Here is a 16,755-nt window from a genome sequence, read left to right as displayed (position 1 = left end):
AGAACTGTTCAGCTATAAAAAGAATGAGATCATCATTTGTGACAACATGGATGGAAATAGAGGACATTATGTTAATTGAAATAAGTCAAGCACAGGAAAATAAATACTCATGTATAATTTTATTCCTATGTGGAATCTGAAAAAAAGCTGTGTTCATTGAAGTAGAGAGAACAGAAGTTACTGTAGCTGGGAAGAGAAAGGAGAGGAGAGGGAGATGAGAAGTAAATCAATGGGTGCAAGTGACAATTAGGAGGAGTAAGTGTCTGATGTTAATTTTACAGTGGGGTGACTATAGTTTACAAAAATGTAATACATACTTTAAATTAACCAAAAAGAGGGATCTTGAGTGGTCTCACTACAAAGAAATGATGAGTATTTGAGGTAATGTGTAATCTCATTGTCCTAACTCACCTGATATATACATGTATTGAAGTAGCATAATATAACCCCAAAATATGTGTGATTATCATGTCAATTTAAAAAAAAAATGTGTTGTATAGAGTGGGATCCTAAATTCATATGAGAATTTGTGACAAAGACTGATACATTAAGAAAATGTTAACTCAACGGTGGATCACTTTGGGATAAGTTCAAAGGCCAGCAGGAGTTTTGTTCATTTTCCCTCAGAGGGGCAAATGCAAGACACATATGTTCATGAATGAATTCAAAGATTCTTGGGTAGCCCATTCTCTTCTGCCCCACATCTTTTCTCACCCACTAGATTTGCATAGCATTTTGATTGCTCTTAAAATACCAATACCTCTGAGAAAGGTAATTATTCAATCTATCAGTTATCACTTTTTGTGATTGAAAGATATGAAAGCAGGAGAAACTGGTTGGTTTCCTTTCACAATTTTTACCAAAATTAACCCTAGAAACCATTTTTTCCCAGAAACCTAAAAAAGAACATTAAAATTATTTTTTTAACCTCACGTTGTGGCATGTAATTTACTTTTTGGTATATTTAGCTATATTAAGATGTTGCTTTGTTTTGAAATTCTATTAATCATAGTGTGCTACAGTAAAAGATGCTACTAATTCTGTAACTCAGGTCCTTATTGTGTGGAATTTGTAGACAATTATCCAAATCTCAGAGCTCCAAACACTTAACAGTCTATAAAATATGTATCTTTTTTATTTCTTACTTTTTTATAGATTTAAATTGTATAGTTTAATCATGAAGTCTTTTATATTATGGTTTCTTATTTCTTTTCTGAAAAATTCCACCTTCATATATCTTATTTAATACTAGGAAGTTAAAATTATTTTTGTCTTTTCCTTAGTTTCCTACATACTTATTAATTAAATTAATTAATTCAAAAATGAAACTATTTCTACCTGTATATATAATTCAGATAGTTGAAATCATACATTTTCTGGCATAATGTAGTCATTTTACATTTTAGTTTAATTTCTTTCATCTATTTTCAATTCCTTTACTGCCTTCTATTCTACATGTACCATAGAAACTTACTACCCATGGCTGCAGTGAAGGCAGTGTTCTTTGAGAGGTAAATTACCAATAGTCTGTCATCTAGTGGCTGGAGAGACATCTCATCATTCATCTTTAAAATTTAGATAGAAATTGAGACTGGTTTCTCAAGCTAAAATAACTGAAGAATGAAGATGAACACACATGTAAAGTTCATAGGATTGCAAAATTTTAAGATATATTATTAATTATGATTGTTTGATTATCTGCAAAGTTTCACTTTCTGACTTGGAGAATGAAGATCTTTGTTCTCACTTTAAAATAAGTGGAAGCTGTTTCTTCTGTAGCAGCCTGTAGTATTTTGTTCTTGTTTGTTTGGTTTTCACTCTGTCTTGTGGAATGTTGAGGATTCTGGCTCATTTCCTTGAAGGGTTGCCCTAATATTAAAAGTTGAATATAATTTCTTCAGCCTTTCTCTCTTTAACCTCTTTTTTTTTTTTTTTTTGGTCTCCTCTTCTTAATGCCTCTTATATCTCACTAAAATACTAAAAAATAATTTAATATCATTGAAAATGTCATCAACATGCAACTTTCCTATATCCTCCCATAGACCCTTCACCATAGTAAGACAACACAGATTCCCCAAATTACTATGCTGGGCACTTGGTCCTGTTATTTGCTCTTCAGAAAATTTCTATAACCTGCATAAATGCTAACTTTGCTACTTAGAATCACTTTTTTGGGGGACACTAAACATATGTGACTAAAACTTAGATTTTTAGTTGACTTGGTTGTCTGCACTAAGGTGATCTCTTTTCTATAAACTGAAATATCTTTCTACTCATTGATTTTTAATTATCTTTTCTCCAGGCAATAAACATAATACAAGTGAAGGTATTAGAAAAAGTATTTTCAAAATATCTTCATATATGTCATTTTTTTTTTACCACAAAATCTACAAGATATACTATATTGAAGTCATATTCCCATTTCACAGATTCATTTTTCAAGTATTTATAGAACTCCTTTTATGGATAAGCACCAAGACAGACATCACATGATTTTTGGTTATGGAATTGCTAGCTGTTGTAATGAACATACTCCAAAACTGAGTTAATTAGCAAAGAAAAGTTTATTTTCTTTTTACACATATAATTCTATAATATAGGTGCTCCTGGCATAGTAGGCTGGGAAGATGGGAAGGAGTTCCCATTACTACTCAGAAACCCAGACAGTTAGAGGCTCTGACTTCTCAACATGTACCTTTAATACGGTTAAAGAGAGATTAGAAAATAACTATTTCTTTACCATTTAAGTCAGAAAATAAAATACATTACTTGTGCTCAGATTGGTAAGATAGGCACCTACATTTGAGGGATGTGGTTTATGGCTGGGGAGCCTCTCCCAGTAACAACCTTCCCTCCTCTGTGGAAGAGGATCATAACTCTAGGTGAACAGTCAGTCACTTCTGTCCTAGGTTACATATCCAGTTAGTGCATATTAAGGACTATCTAGCTTAGAGGGCTCTTCTATCACAAACCAGTTTCCTGGGTAATATGCTTTCTTCTTTTGTTTTCAGAGATTAGAGCTCCAGTTTCAGATACTTTGGTATCTAACTTTTTTTTCTGTTCTCAATCCTTAATATTAAAGAATTCTTATATTTACTTTCCTTTTTACATATGATTAAATAAATAGGGATTTGTTTAAAGAATGGGAGAACATAATCCTGCTATTTTTTTCTTACACCTCTTTGATGAAAAATGCATCTTCTGGATTTGGGAGTCATCTCATGGTCCCTTGCAATGTTGTGAATTCTTGCTGCCAACGGCTGCCCTTAGACATGCCCCATGTGGGTTTATGAAGATCTGATTTTTGTTCTACTTTCTGAATATTCAGTAGTTCTATGGTTTGGGGGAATCAGAGAATATTTTAAACTTTTATATTAGTGGGGTTCTCCAGAGAGACACAACCAATAGGATGTATGGATGGACAGATGAATGAATGAATGGATGGATGGATAGACAGATAAATAGGCATTTCCTGCTTGATTTATAATGGAACTACCTTCTGATAAGGCCATTATAAGTAAAAAAAAAGCAATAAATAAATAAAAATGTATTTAATACCTGATAGAAGCTCATTATAAAGAAAAACAAAAATCATAAGTTGAACAATCACAGGTTGGAGAATACACACACACACACATACAGATACATAGATATCTGTAGATAGATAGATAGATAGATAGATAGATAGATAGATAGATAGATAGATACAGATACATGACAGATTTATTAGGGGAATTGGCTCAATACAGATACATGACAGATTTATTAGGGGAATTGGCTCAATTACAGAGGCTGAGAGAACCCACAATGGGTCATCTACAAGCTGAAAACCCTGGGATGCCAAAAGTATGGCTACTGCTATATAATATAATTCTCAGTCTGAGGATGAAGGCCTGAAAGCTCCAAGAGGCTGCTGGTATGAGTTCTTGAGCCTTCAAAGCCAAAGAACCCATGTCCAAGGGCAGAGAAAAAGGGTGCCCTACTCTCTGCAAGGCATGGGATGGAGGTGGGATTTCCCTGTCTTCCACTTGTTTGTTCTATCTGTGTCTCCAGCTGATTGAATGGTACTTGCTTCCACTTAGAGTGGTTCTTCCTCAGTCAGTCCATCAATTCGCATGCCAGTCTCCTCTGGAAACACCCTCATAGACACACCCAGAAATGATGCTTCATTACCCCTCTAGGCCTCCCTCAATTCACTCAGCATGACACCTAATATTAAATATTATAAAACTAAAAGCCATTGCTGTCATCTTTCTACAAGTTGTTGATATCATTCCTTTATGGAAGTTATTGTTAAGTTCACAAACATGTACATATTACAGGATGACTTTTAAGGGTTTTCTTTAAAATAACACAAAATTTGACTAATAAAAAGCTTATTTTTCTAGATCTCCACACTCTCCTTAAAGCTTTCAAATCCCTTAGATTTTAGCTCTTTTATGTCATATGTTGAAAGAGATTGTTTTATTACCAGCCTTAGTAGGTACCCTAGACACGGCAGACAACTGATTTCATTATTTTATATATATCCAGAAGTAGGATTGCTGGATCATACTTCAGTTCTATTTTTAATTTCTTTTGGAGGAAATTTCATACTGTTTTCCATAATGGCTGTTCAAGTGTTCTCTTTTCTTCACATCCTTGACAACTCTTGCTTTTTGATAAAAATAGTAATTCTAACAGATGAGAGATGATATCTCAGTATAATTTTAATTTGCATTTCCCTAATGGTTAACAATGCTGAGTACTTTTTCACATACTCATTGGTTATTTACATTTTCTTTTTCTTCTAAGAAATCTCTATTCCGAGCCTTCATTGATTTTTAAAATCTGGTTATTTGTTTTCCTGGTATTGAGTTTTTTGAGTTCCTTACGTATTTTGGGTGTTAACCCCTTATCAGATGGATGGTTGACTTATATATATATTTTTTCCCATGCTATAGGTTGTCTTTACTCTATTATTTCCTTTCCTGTTTCTTTGGTAAAGTGTTTAGAATTTTTTCTATATAAGATCATGTCATATTCAAACAAAGAATTTTACCTTCCTTTCTGATTTGCATGCCTTTTATTTCTTTGTCTTGCCTAATTGCTCTGGCTAGGATTTCCAGTACCATATTGAATAGAAAAGGAAAGAGGAGACATCCCTGTTATATTCCCGATCTTAAAGGAAAAGGTTTTAGCTTTTCACTGTTGAGTATAATGTTGACTGTAGATTTGGCATATATGGCCTTAATTAGATATATTTTTATTGGTGCCTTATAATTATACATAATTGTGGGGTTCATCATGCCATATTCTTACATGAGCATAACATAGCTTGATCAATCTCATTCTCCAGTACCTTCCCTTTCCCTCCTCTTTCTACTCCCCCTGATTCCCTTGATACACTTTACTGCTCTTGCTATTATTATTTTTTAAATTAGTGAATTATAATTATATATAAAAGCAGGATGCATTATGGTATATCTGTACATGAACATAGTATAATTTGGTAGATTTGGTCCCTAGTAATTCTCTGTACCTTCCCTTCCTCCCTCTCTTTATCCCCTTCCTCTACTGTGTTGATCCCCCTTTCATTTCTGTGAGGTCCCTTTTTAATTCCTTTTCTTTTCTCTCTAGCTTCCATATCTGAGAGAAAATATTCAACTGTTGGTTTTCTCTGTCTGGCTTATTTCACTTAATATAATGTTCTCGAGTTCTGTTCATTTACCAGCAAATAACATAATTTCATTCTTTTTTTATGGCTGAGTAAAACTCCATTGTGTATATATATACCATATATTTTTTTAAATCAGTTCATCTGTGGAAGGGAATCTGGGCTGGTTCCATAACTTGGTTATTGTGAATTTCATTACTATAATAATTGATGTGCTTGTATCACTCTGGTATACTGATTTTAGATCTTTTGGATGAATTTCAAGGAGTGGGATAGCTGATTCATATGGTGGTTTCATTCCTAGTCTTTTGAAGAAATCTTCATACTGTTTTCCTAAGTGGTTGCACTAATTTTCAGTCCCACTAATAATATATAAGTGTACTTCCCCCCATATTTTCGCCAGAAATTATATTTGTATTCTTATTTAAAATATATATTTTTTTAGTTGTAGAGGAACACAATGCCTTAATTTTATTTTTATGTGCTGCTAAGGATTGAAACCAGTGCTGTTCACATGTGAGGTGAGTACTGTACCACTGAGCTACAACCCCAGCCCCTGTATTTGTATTCTTGATGATTGCTATTCTAAACCAAGTGAGATGAAATCTCAGTATGGTTTTGATTGTGTTTCCCTGCTTGATAATGAGGTTAGGCATTTTTTTCATATACTTTTTGGCCATTTGTATTTCTTTTTTGAGAAATATCTGTTCAGATCATTTGATCATTTAGGGAAATAACACAAAAATAGGTTAGGGAGTGGGTTATTCATTTTTCTGATGTTTGTTGGTCTTTATTACATTAAGGCACATTACTTCTACAACTATTTGTCAAGAGGGTTTTTTGTGTGTTTGTTGAGGGGAAGGTACCAGGGATTTAACTCGGGGGCACTCAACCACTGAGCCACATCCCCAGCCCTATTTTGTATTTATTTAAAATTTAGAGACAGGATTTCACTGAGTTGCTAAGCACCTTGCTTTTGCTGAGGCTGGTTTTGAACTCACAATCTTCCTGCCTCAGCCTCCACATCCATTGTTAAGCGATTTTATCATGAAAAAATATTTTGTCAAATACTTTTCTACATGTATTGAGATTGTCATAATTTTATTCTTCATTCAGTTGATGTGATGTATCCCATTTGTTAATTTGTAAATATTGAATAATTATTGTATCCCAGGGATAAATACTGCTTTAATCATACTTTATCAAGGTGTGTGACTTTTTTGGGGGGTGAGGGGAGGTAACTTAGGATTCAACCCAGGCGTGCCCTATCCCTGAGATATATTCCTAGCCCTTTTAATTTTTATTTTGAGACAGAATCTCGCTAGGTTGCTGAGGCTGGCCTTGAACTTACAATCCTCTTGGTTCACCCTCCGAAGTAGCTGGAATTAAGGAGTATATCACTGCACCTGGGTAAGTTGTATGAGCCTTATAATGTGTTGCTGGATTTGATTTGCTGCTATTTTGCTGAGAATTTTTAAATCTAAGTTCATTGAAGATACAATTTTTATTTTTGTGTTCTCTGTCTTTGGTATCAGAGTAATAACGTAGGGCTTTCAAAACAAATTTGGAAGTTCCAACCTCTCCAAGTTTTTGGAAGAGTTTGACAAAGATTGGCATTAATTTAAACTTTGGTAGAATTTAAGAGTGAAGCCATTAGGTCCTAGTTTTTTTCTTTATTGGAAGTTTTATCATAATTATTATTACTAATTCAATTTCCTTAGTCTTTACTGGCATATTAAAGTTTCTATTTCTTTATGATTTTATTTCTTTAGAAATTTATTCATTTCTTTAAGGTGATCTAATTTGTTAGAATATAATTGTTTGGAGTAGTCTCATAAACTTTTATACTTCCATGATATCAGTTATAATGCTTTCTTTTTCATTTATTATTTTATTTATTAAAGTCTTTGCTCTTTGTGTGTGTGTGTGTGTGTGTGTGTGTGTGTGTGTGTAGTTAATGGTTTGCCAATTTTGATTCTCTTCTTAAAAAGCCAATTCTGGCTTCATTGAACTTTTCTATTGTTGTATAGTCTCAATTTCAGTTATTTCTGATTTCTAATCTTTTACTCACTAATTTGTTGTTTCTTGAGATGTAAAATTGTTTGAGACTCTTGCTCTTACTGTAGGAGTTTTCCATTATAAACTTCTCTCTTAGAATCACTTTTGCTGCATCCTATAAGCTTTGGCAATGTTGTATTTTAATTTTAATTTATCTCAAGATTTTTTTTCAATCTCTTTTGACTCTGACTTACTGGTGGTTCAAGAATGAGTTGTTTATTTTTACATATTAGTGAATTTTACAATTTTCCTCCTTATATTGATTTTGAGTTTCATACCATTATGACGGAAAACAATGCTTGGTATAATTTTAATCATCTTAAATTCAACCAGACTTGTTTTGTGGTCCAATGTATGATCTATAATGGACAATGTTTCATTAGAGCTTAAGAAAAATGTGCATTTTCCTGCTGTTGACGGAATTTTCTATATATGTCTGTTGGGTCCATTTGGTCTGTGTTTTTGTTCATGTCCTCTGTTTCTTACTGGTTTTCTGCCTAGATAATCTTGTTGAAGATGGTATATTGAAGTCTCCTACTGTTATAGGATTGAGGTACATTTCTCCCTTCTCTCTTGTTAATATTTCCTTTATTTATTTTGGTGCTCCAATGTTGGATGCATATCTATAATTGTTATAAATAAATATTCTCTTTCAAAAATTTTTTTTAGTTGTAGATGGACACAATATCTTTATTTATTTATTTTTATGTGGTGCTGAGGATGGAACCCAGTGCCTCACACATGTGAGGCAGACGCTCTACCACTGAGTTTCAGTCCCAACCCCTAAATAAATATTCTTGATGAATGAACATTTTATCACTATATAATAACCTTTTAAAAAACATATCTCAGTTTTTTACTTCAAGTCTGAAAGAAGTGTGACACTTCTGCTGTCTTTGGTTATCATTTGCTTAGAGCAACATTTTCTATTCTTTGACTTTAAGATATGTTTGTCTTTAAAGCTTAAGGAAGTCTTTTGTAGGCAGTTGGATATTATTTTTAATTTTTAAAAATCTATGTGACTATGTCTTTTGATTAGAGTTTTTAATACATTTACAATTAAAGTAATTTTGGTAAGTAAGGTTTTATTATAGACTTTTTAAAATTAAAAAATCATTTCTATTGTTCCTTTCTTCTTTTGTCTTTATTTTGTTTTCATTTTATTGACTATATTTTTGTTGTGGTATGATTTGATTCATTTTTCTTTATCTTTATGTATCTACTACAGGTTTTTTCTCTGTGGTTACTATGAGGCATACATAAACCATCTTTTATAACAGCCTATTTCAAGTTGATATCAATTTAACTTTGACTGCATACAAAAGCTCTATACTTTATCTATTTTCATTCCATATTTTATTATTGATTTTATACTTTGCATCTCTTAATTTTGTTTATTAATTAACAAATTATCATAGCTGTAGTTATTTCTATTTCTTTTGTCTTTTATGCTAAAGTTAACATGATTTGTGTATCACCATTAGAGTAATAAAGTATTTTAAATTTTTGTATTTTAAGGTTTACAGAAAATTTTATACTTTTGTATATTTTCATGTTGTTAATGTCCTTTTACTTCAACTTGAATAACTTCCTTTAGCAATTTTTATAAGGCAGGTAGGTATAGCTTCAGTTTTTGTTTGTCTGGGGAAGTCTTTTTATCTCAATCATTTCTGAAGGATAACTTTGTGGCATATTGTCTTTGGTTGACACTTCTTTCTTCTGGCACTTTGAATATATTATCCCACATTTCCTGGCTTGCAAATTTTCTGGTGAGAAATTAATGAATAGTCTTCCAGAGGTCCTCTGGTATGTAAAGAATTATTTTGCTCTTGTTGCTTTCAAAATTCTTTCCTCTTTGATTTTTGAGAATTTGATTATAATTTGTCTTGGTGAAGGTTTCTTTGTGTTTAATCTGTATGACCTTCTTTGGGATTCATGGGTATGGATGTTCACTTGTCTACAGATTGTGAAGTTTTATATATATATATATATATATATATATATATATATATATATATATTTTTCTTTCTTTTTTCCTTTTCCTTNTATATATATATATATATATATATATATATATATATATATATATCCTTTTCTTTCTTTTTTCCTTTTCCTTATGGACTCCCATAATACATATATTTGTTTCCTTAGTGATATCTGGTAAGTTTCATATGTATTAGCTATTAGCTTTTTTTCCCCATTCTTTCTCCTTTTGTTCTATTGGGTAATTTTAAATGTCTCATCTGCAAGCTCAGTAGTTCTGTATTCTGCTTAATCAAGTCTGCCACTGAAGCTCTCTGTAGAATTTTCAGTTTAGTCATTGATTTCTTCATCTCTGAAATTTCCATTTAGTTCTTTTTTGTTGTTGTTGAACTTCTAATTTTGTTCATTTGTTGTTTTTCTGATATCATGTAATTGTTTATCTGTGGTCCCTTGTAGCTCTCTGAGCTTCTTTAAGATAGTTACTTTTATTGTTTAGTTTCTGTTAATTCATGGGATTTCTATTTCTTTAGGCTTAGTTTCTGTTGGTTACTTTTTTTCCCTTCTATTTTGGTATTGTTTCCCTTATTATTTCTGATTCTTGTGGCCTTGTATTTGTGTCTGTGCATTTGCAGAATAACCTTGGTAATGAAAGCCCTTTCAGAGTTACTGTGCAGGCCTTATTGCTGTTGTCCACAGGCTGGCTGGCCTAGTACCTGAGTCAGTGCAAAGTAAGCCTGACGGTCCACAGAGGACATCCCAGTGCTTGAGTCCATGGAGCAGCCCTGGAACCTGGGTCCACAGTGGTGAGTATAGAGCATGGGTCTTTGAGGGTGGGTTTTATTCGTGAGTCCATGGTGACAGGCCTGGTTCTTGGATCCAGAGATATAAGCATAAATTTTGAGTTTATACTTGGCATTAGGGTTCATTGGTACAAGCTTGGAATGTGGATCTTCAGGGGCCAACCTGGTACGTAGGCAGGTTGAACTTGAGTCTGTTAGGTCTGACTTAGCACTGGAGTGGATGTGCATGAAGATCAACCTAGGTCCCGGAGCTGCAGGGCTCTGGATGCTGAGGCAGGGGAATCACAAGTTCAAGGTCAGCCTGTGCTTTGTAGCAAGATTCTATCTCAAAGAAAAGAAGGGGTTGAGAGCTGGGTGTGGTGACACATGCCCGTAATTCCAGCAATTTGGAAGGTTGAGGTAGGAGGATAACAAATTCAAAGTCAGTCTCAGCAATTTAGGGAGACACTGTCTCAAAATAAAAAATAAAAAGGGCTGGGGATTTGACTTAGTGGCTAAGCATCCCTGGTTCAATCCTCAGTACAAAAAAAACATTCTAAAAATTGTTTGATAAGACCTGTCAAAGACAAAGCTATGAATTGGACAATTTTTTATTTGGCAACATTCTATGACTTCTGAAGTATTTTTTTTTCTTGGCAATATGTTTCTTTTCCATTTACCTTTCAGGCAAATTTATGCCAAAGTTTTCCTTTCTAATCTACCATCTTCCTTTCAAAGTTTACCTTTGAAATATTTGTTTGCTTCTCAGGCAGTTAAAATATTTGATAAAATTTACTAACAGATAATAATTTAATATGTATTATTATTAAGTGTACACTTTTATGAGGACTTTTGGAGCTAAATTTTTTTAAATTTATTTCAGATAAATTAAAAGTAGGTAGAAGAATCACAGACAGGTATCAATAAAGTACACTTTTGTACAGACAGAATTTTTGTAAGCATTCCTCAAATAGCAACTTGCTTTTTAATAACTATTATGTGAGTATTAAACACATTGAATTCATATAATAGAAATGCTTCACTTGTTATTTGAAAATGGAATTCATTAATTATTATGGTGGTTTACATTTCTAAAGTAACTTCATACACATTTTCTCATGTTATTATCTCAATAACCATATGAGGAAGAGTACACGGTTTCACCATTTTACAAATGGAAGAACTGAGCCTCAGAGAGGTTAACAGATTTGTTCAGGGTGGCCAATCAGTATGTGGTAAAAATAGAAAAAGAAACAATATCTCTGGACTCCTGGTCAGGTAATTGTTCCATCATTGTTAGTTAAAATATATAAATGACTGAAATTCAATCCAATAGCATTCACTTTATTTATTTATTCAGTGCTAGGGATTGAACCCAGGACCTTTTGCATGATAGGCAAGTTCTCTACCACTGATCCATACTCTCCCATTCTCTAGATATATTGAATACCTACAGTATATTTTGATTCATTGGGAATACAGAAAATCACAAATAAGACTGCTCAGAAGTATATCCCAGATGGGAGGTCTAAGACATCTAAACAGATTCCTGTAATAGAAGGTAGTAAGTAAAACGTGCCACCATTGACGAAGAGATAAAGTACTGAGGGAATCCAGGACAGGTGGGGGGCATGATTCTCTTGCTGGGAAGAGGACATGGTAGCATTCACACTGGACTATGCACCTGGGCATGGCTTGTAGGATGTCTAAGGTGTGGACATAGAGAGATGAAAGAAGAAGGTATGTACAAAAGCAGAGGTAAGATTAAGCAAAGGGGCAGAAGCATAGATTACATTGAACTTATTCTCACTTTGTTGCTCCACCTCAAATACCTTCTTCTCTACTAACAGTACCCAAATATTTCTTTGAGTAGTCACTTCTGTCCAAATTTACATTTGGACAGAATGAGCTGAATGCGGTGTTCCAAACAATACTACAGTACCCAACCCTGATAAATCAAATTTTCAGTGTTTCAGAATTATCCAAGACTTTTGAAAGAAAGCACATTTTCTGTGTTGAAATTACTCAAAAGGTAGGATGTAGCTAATGGTCTTCACTGCTATCTCATGAAGAAAGTCTTCAATTGGGAGATAATTCTTGATGGGTCTCTCATATTTCTGCACATCTCATAAAGCACTGTTTGTCCTTTGTTCCAGACTATATTTTCAAATAGTGAACAATAGAAAGTCTTAAGAGGAGAAAGAGAGATCCAGAACAAAGGGAAAGAATGCCAATTATAAAAGATTCAGGTTCCATTAGATCAGAGTTCCTGTACTGCCTAGGTAGGCATAAATCTGAGCTTGCCTGTGTCACCCCCCTGGGATTTATGGATAAGGGAGATTCACAGAATTATAATGATTTTCATGCTAGTGACTGTGCCATGAATAATAAAGTATCTAGTTCAGCAGTTTCATGTCTTCTGTCAACATCCATGTAACTGAGGCAGGTTCACTTGTTAGCTTATGAGGAGGGTAAAAATCTCAGATCCTTCACATTTTCTGACACTTTCTAGATAAATAAATCATCATAGATTTCTCTATGATAAAGTATGTAGAGAGAGGTTTATGACAATAATTTTTTAACATTCACATCCAGTTGTATCTGAATCCTAATATCTCTGTATGTCTTAATTACATAAGCCATTACTTTCCCTTTCTTTTTTTTTTATAACCAAAATCACCTTTATGTTTTAGTCTTAAAAGAAACTAATTTGGGGCTGGGGTTTTGGTTCAGTGGCAGAGCACTTGCCTCGCACACGTGAGGCACTGGGTTCAATCCTCAGCACCATATAAATGAATAAACAAAATAAAGATATTGCATCCATGTAGAACTAAAAAATATTTCAAAAATATAATTTCTTCTTTTTCCAAAACAATCATGATTAACTTAGAAAAATGGTCATATAACACATCTTCAAAGAATTTCTCTTTAATAGGAAAATGAGCTTTAGAGAATCTAAACATTAGAAGATTTTTTAAAAATCTATTTTGTTACCATTATAAAACAAAATGAATCTAGCATAAGTCAAGGAAATTCTGTCATACCTCAGATCCTTTTCCTCTAGAAACCATCATTGTTATATTATTTCCACTTAGCAAAATCTGATTTAATTTAGTAATCCTTCTACCTTCTGGGGTGATTTTAAACTCAGTGACATCTTCCAGCACCATATTGACAAAGTCATCAAATCCTAGATGTGTTCCAACAATTTCCTTATCACTCTTCATCACAATGTGAATTCTTGATCCTATGCACTTGTCCACAAGTTCTAGCAGTAGCAGCTTTGATGGGCTGGTTGTAGAGTTAGCTGCCATGGCTAAACCGGAAGTAGCCAGCCTGCTTTTCCTTTCTTGAATTAAGTAATTAAGTTTCTCTTACCTTGCAACCAGAAAATGTTGATTAAACGCAATATGAGATTAATCTAAGTATTTATTTTAACTGGTAGTGTAAAATTCAAGAATAGAACTACTTAAAGATTAAATTATATATCTGTAGAATAACTGTGGGTTGATTTCAATGAACTAAAAGAATGGACCCTCCCATTAGCAATATTTTACACACATTTAATTCTTGAATACAAATATGAAATTTAGTGCATTCTATGCCCATAGTAAAGTAGTGGAAAATATTAGTAGGTCTTTAATTATCATAGGTTTGAGAAGAAAAAACCCCAGATATGATTTACCATAAACAAATTAAAATCAAGGGACCTACTTGAAACTCCACCATGATCTGAAAGTGAACCACAGTGTATGTGATCATCTTTAGGGCCTCTCTGTCTTCTTTTCTGAAATATTTCACTTCAAAATATCTCATCAGAATAAAAATATAAAAAATACACAACTAATTATATAAAATACAATTTTGCTACATTCATTATAAATAAAATAATATTCTATAAATGGAAATGTTTCATTTTTTAAGTAAGGTATATGGTATTATAAAAGGAGCTTGGAATCATTTCATTTATACTTTTATTAGAATCCTGTGTGACACACAACTTCTTCAGATCTTAGTTTTATTTTGTAAATTAGGATAATTAATCCTGTCATCATAGACAGACTAAGAGTCAAGGGAGCTATGTTGTATGTGAAGGTCTTTAGCAAAAACACAAAAAATGCAGGAGGTTCTTTATAATATCTATTGTTCTTCCTGTTCTAACAGGTTTAAATATAAGAAATGCTTTCTGATAATGCTCAAAAATAGCAAAAGTTTATTTTTTAAAAAGTGGTTATCTCTTTGGAATAAATTTTGATTTTCTTCAGATAAGTTCATCAGAAATGTTAAATCATAACAAATCATATAACATAAAAGAAATAGGCCTATATGCCTTCTCAAATACTGAAGCAGGAAAGAATAATCATGATTAAAGGAGTGCATGTGTATGTAATAATCATCAGGAACAATGATTATGTAATAATCATTGGAACAGGAGATAATCTTGAAGTAAATGCTAAAATGTAAACTAATTTAGTATAACATGAAACAAATAAGAAAGAGGTGTAATTTAACAAAAGCTAGAAAATTGTCTCAGGACAAAAACCAAGTCATATCACTTATGAACATAATTTTCATATGGATCTAGAAGTTAAAAGTAAACATCTTAAAATGTTGAGGAAGATTTTAAACATAAAATACTGGGGAAAATTTCACAAAGATAAATATTTAGTAAATAAGTCAAGTCAAACAAAGGTAGATATACAAACTTAATACTTCTGCATACCAAAATATGGATAAAATGCAAATGATGAATTGGGAAAATATTTGAAACAAATACAACAAAAGCAAACAGTTCCCTAAAGTGATTAAAAAATAACAACTTAGTAGGAAAAAAAAAAAGACCATGTAGCCAATCTAATTAAGAAAGAAATAAAAGGACCTAGGAATATTAAAAAAAAAAAAAACTTCATTAACAGCCAGAGAAATATTAATGAGATTGTTTTAATTAATGTTAAAAATTTAGAGTAATATTGGTTGCAAATGTATGTACAAACTGAATATTGTAAAAATATTAGACAAATATTTTGTGAAAAATTGTTAATATGAATTAAGAAACTTAAAAGTTCATGTTTATTATTTCCCTAATCCTTATCCAAATCTAATTCTAATTCTATACATAACCATACCACAGTTTCCTAATCTACTTCTAGCAATCTATTTGAATAAAATAATCAGTAATTCTCATTACAACTTAATATAAATGTTAATTATAGCATGATTTATGTGTAAAAGTGGTAAGTGGGAGGAGTATAAAAAATGAAATAGTTAAATATTACTTACATATGTAAAAATCTTAAGCCAACATAAAAATTCAGTTTTTAAGAATTATCTGGGGAAATGTTTATGATATATTAAATGAAATACAAAAGCAAACATGATACAGTCATGAATAGCCCAATATCTGTCATAACAATAAAATACAGTTAAAAAAAAAGAAGGAAAGAAATTGTACCAAAAATGAGATTGTACTTATTTCAAATTTGTAATGTTATAGGTAGTTTTTATATATTTTATAGTCTTTCCTTTTGTGTCTTTTCCAAATCATTTTGTATAATATGATATATTTCAGTATTGAGAAAAATGAATGTTTTAAAAGTACTCAAATAATATATATGCATTCTTTTCTTTGGATGAAACCAGCTCATCTGTAAAATTATGTACTAATCAAATATCAGAATACCCAATAAGGTAAGAAAAATTAATTTGATTTTATGGTACAAAGATTCAAAAATGAAACACATACTTTTTACTTGTGACATGAATATTTCTAATATTGGCGCCACCAACAGAAAGTACACCATTTTGCATATTTTATCTCTTTTTCTTAGCATTACATGACCTTATGCTTGATTTGCATAATTTAAATGATTCTTTTGAGTGGCATGTAGTTGCATAATTATTCTTTTAATTACTGTTATTAACCTGTTTGTGTAATAGCAGATAATTTGAATAGATCATTTTCACCTTTCAAATTTTGTAGTTTCATATGCAGTACAGATAGCCTATATCAAATGGTAAAATTATGCTAGCAGATATAAAGAGAACTGTTGAAAGATCTTTAGAATCATAGGTTTGGCTTTCTTCTAAATAAGCACAAAAAATCCACATTATTTAAGTCTTAAAAATCAAAAGTTAAGTAGTTAACTGTTAGGCTTTGTGTAATTGTGGAAAATCAACAACAACAAAAAAATGGAACACATGTTGAATTGTTTGACTTTGGCGAATAATGTATATTTTCTTATATTTTTAAAGAACTCTTATATAATGAAATTGAAAACA

General features: G+C 32.1%; 1 protein-coding gene across 1 annotated transcript; it reads right to left on the bottom strand.

The window, feature by feature from the left end:
* Positions 1-13,476: 13,476 nt before the first annotated feature.
* Positions 13,477-13,809, bottom strand: LOC107152388 (U6 snRNA-associated Sm-like protein LSm5). The gene has a single exon (XM_048800106.1). It carries the CDS (start codon positions 13,788-13,790, stop codon positions 13,515-13,517), a length of 276 nt encoding a protein of 91 aa, XP_048656063.1. The 5' UTR covers positions 13,791-13,809; the 3' UTR covers positions 13,477-13,514.
* Positions 13,810-16,755: the final 2,946 nt, after the last annotated feature.

Source organism: Marmota marmota, unplaced genomic scaffold (genome assembly GCF_001458135.2).
Source record: "Marmota marmota marmota unplaced genomic scaffold, marMar, whole genome shotgun sequence".
NCBI lineage: Eukaryota > Metazoa > Chordata > Mammalia > Rodentia > Sciuridae > Marmota > Marmota marmota.
This window is presented reverse-complemented; position numbering and strand designations above follow the sequence as displayed.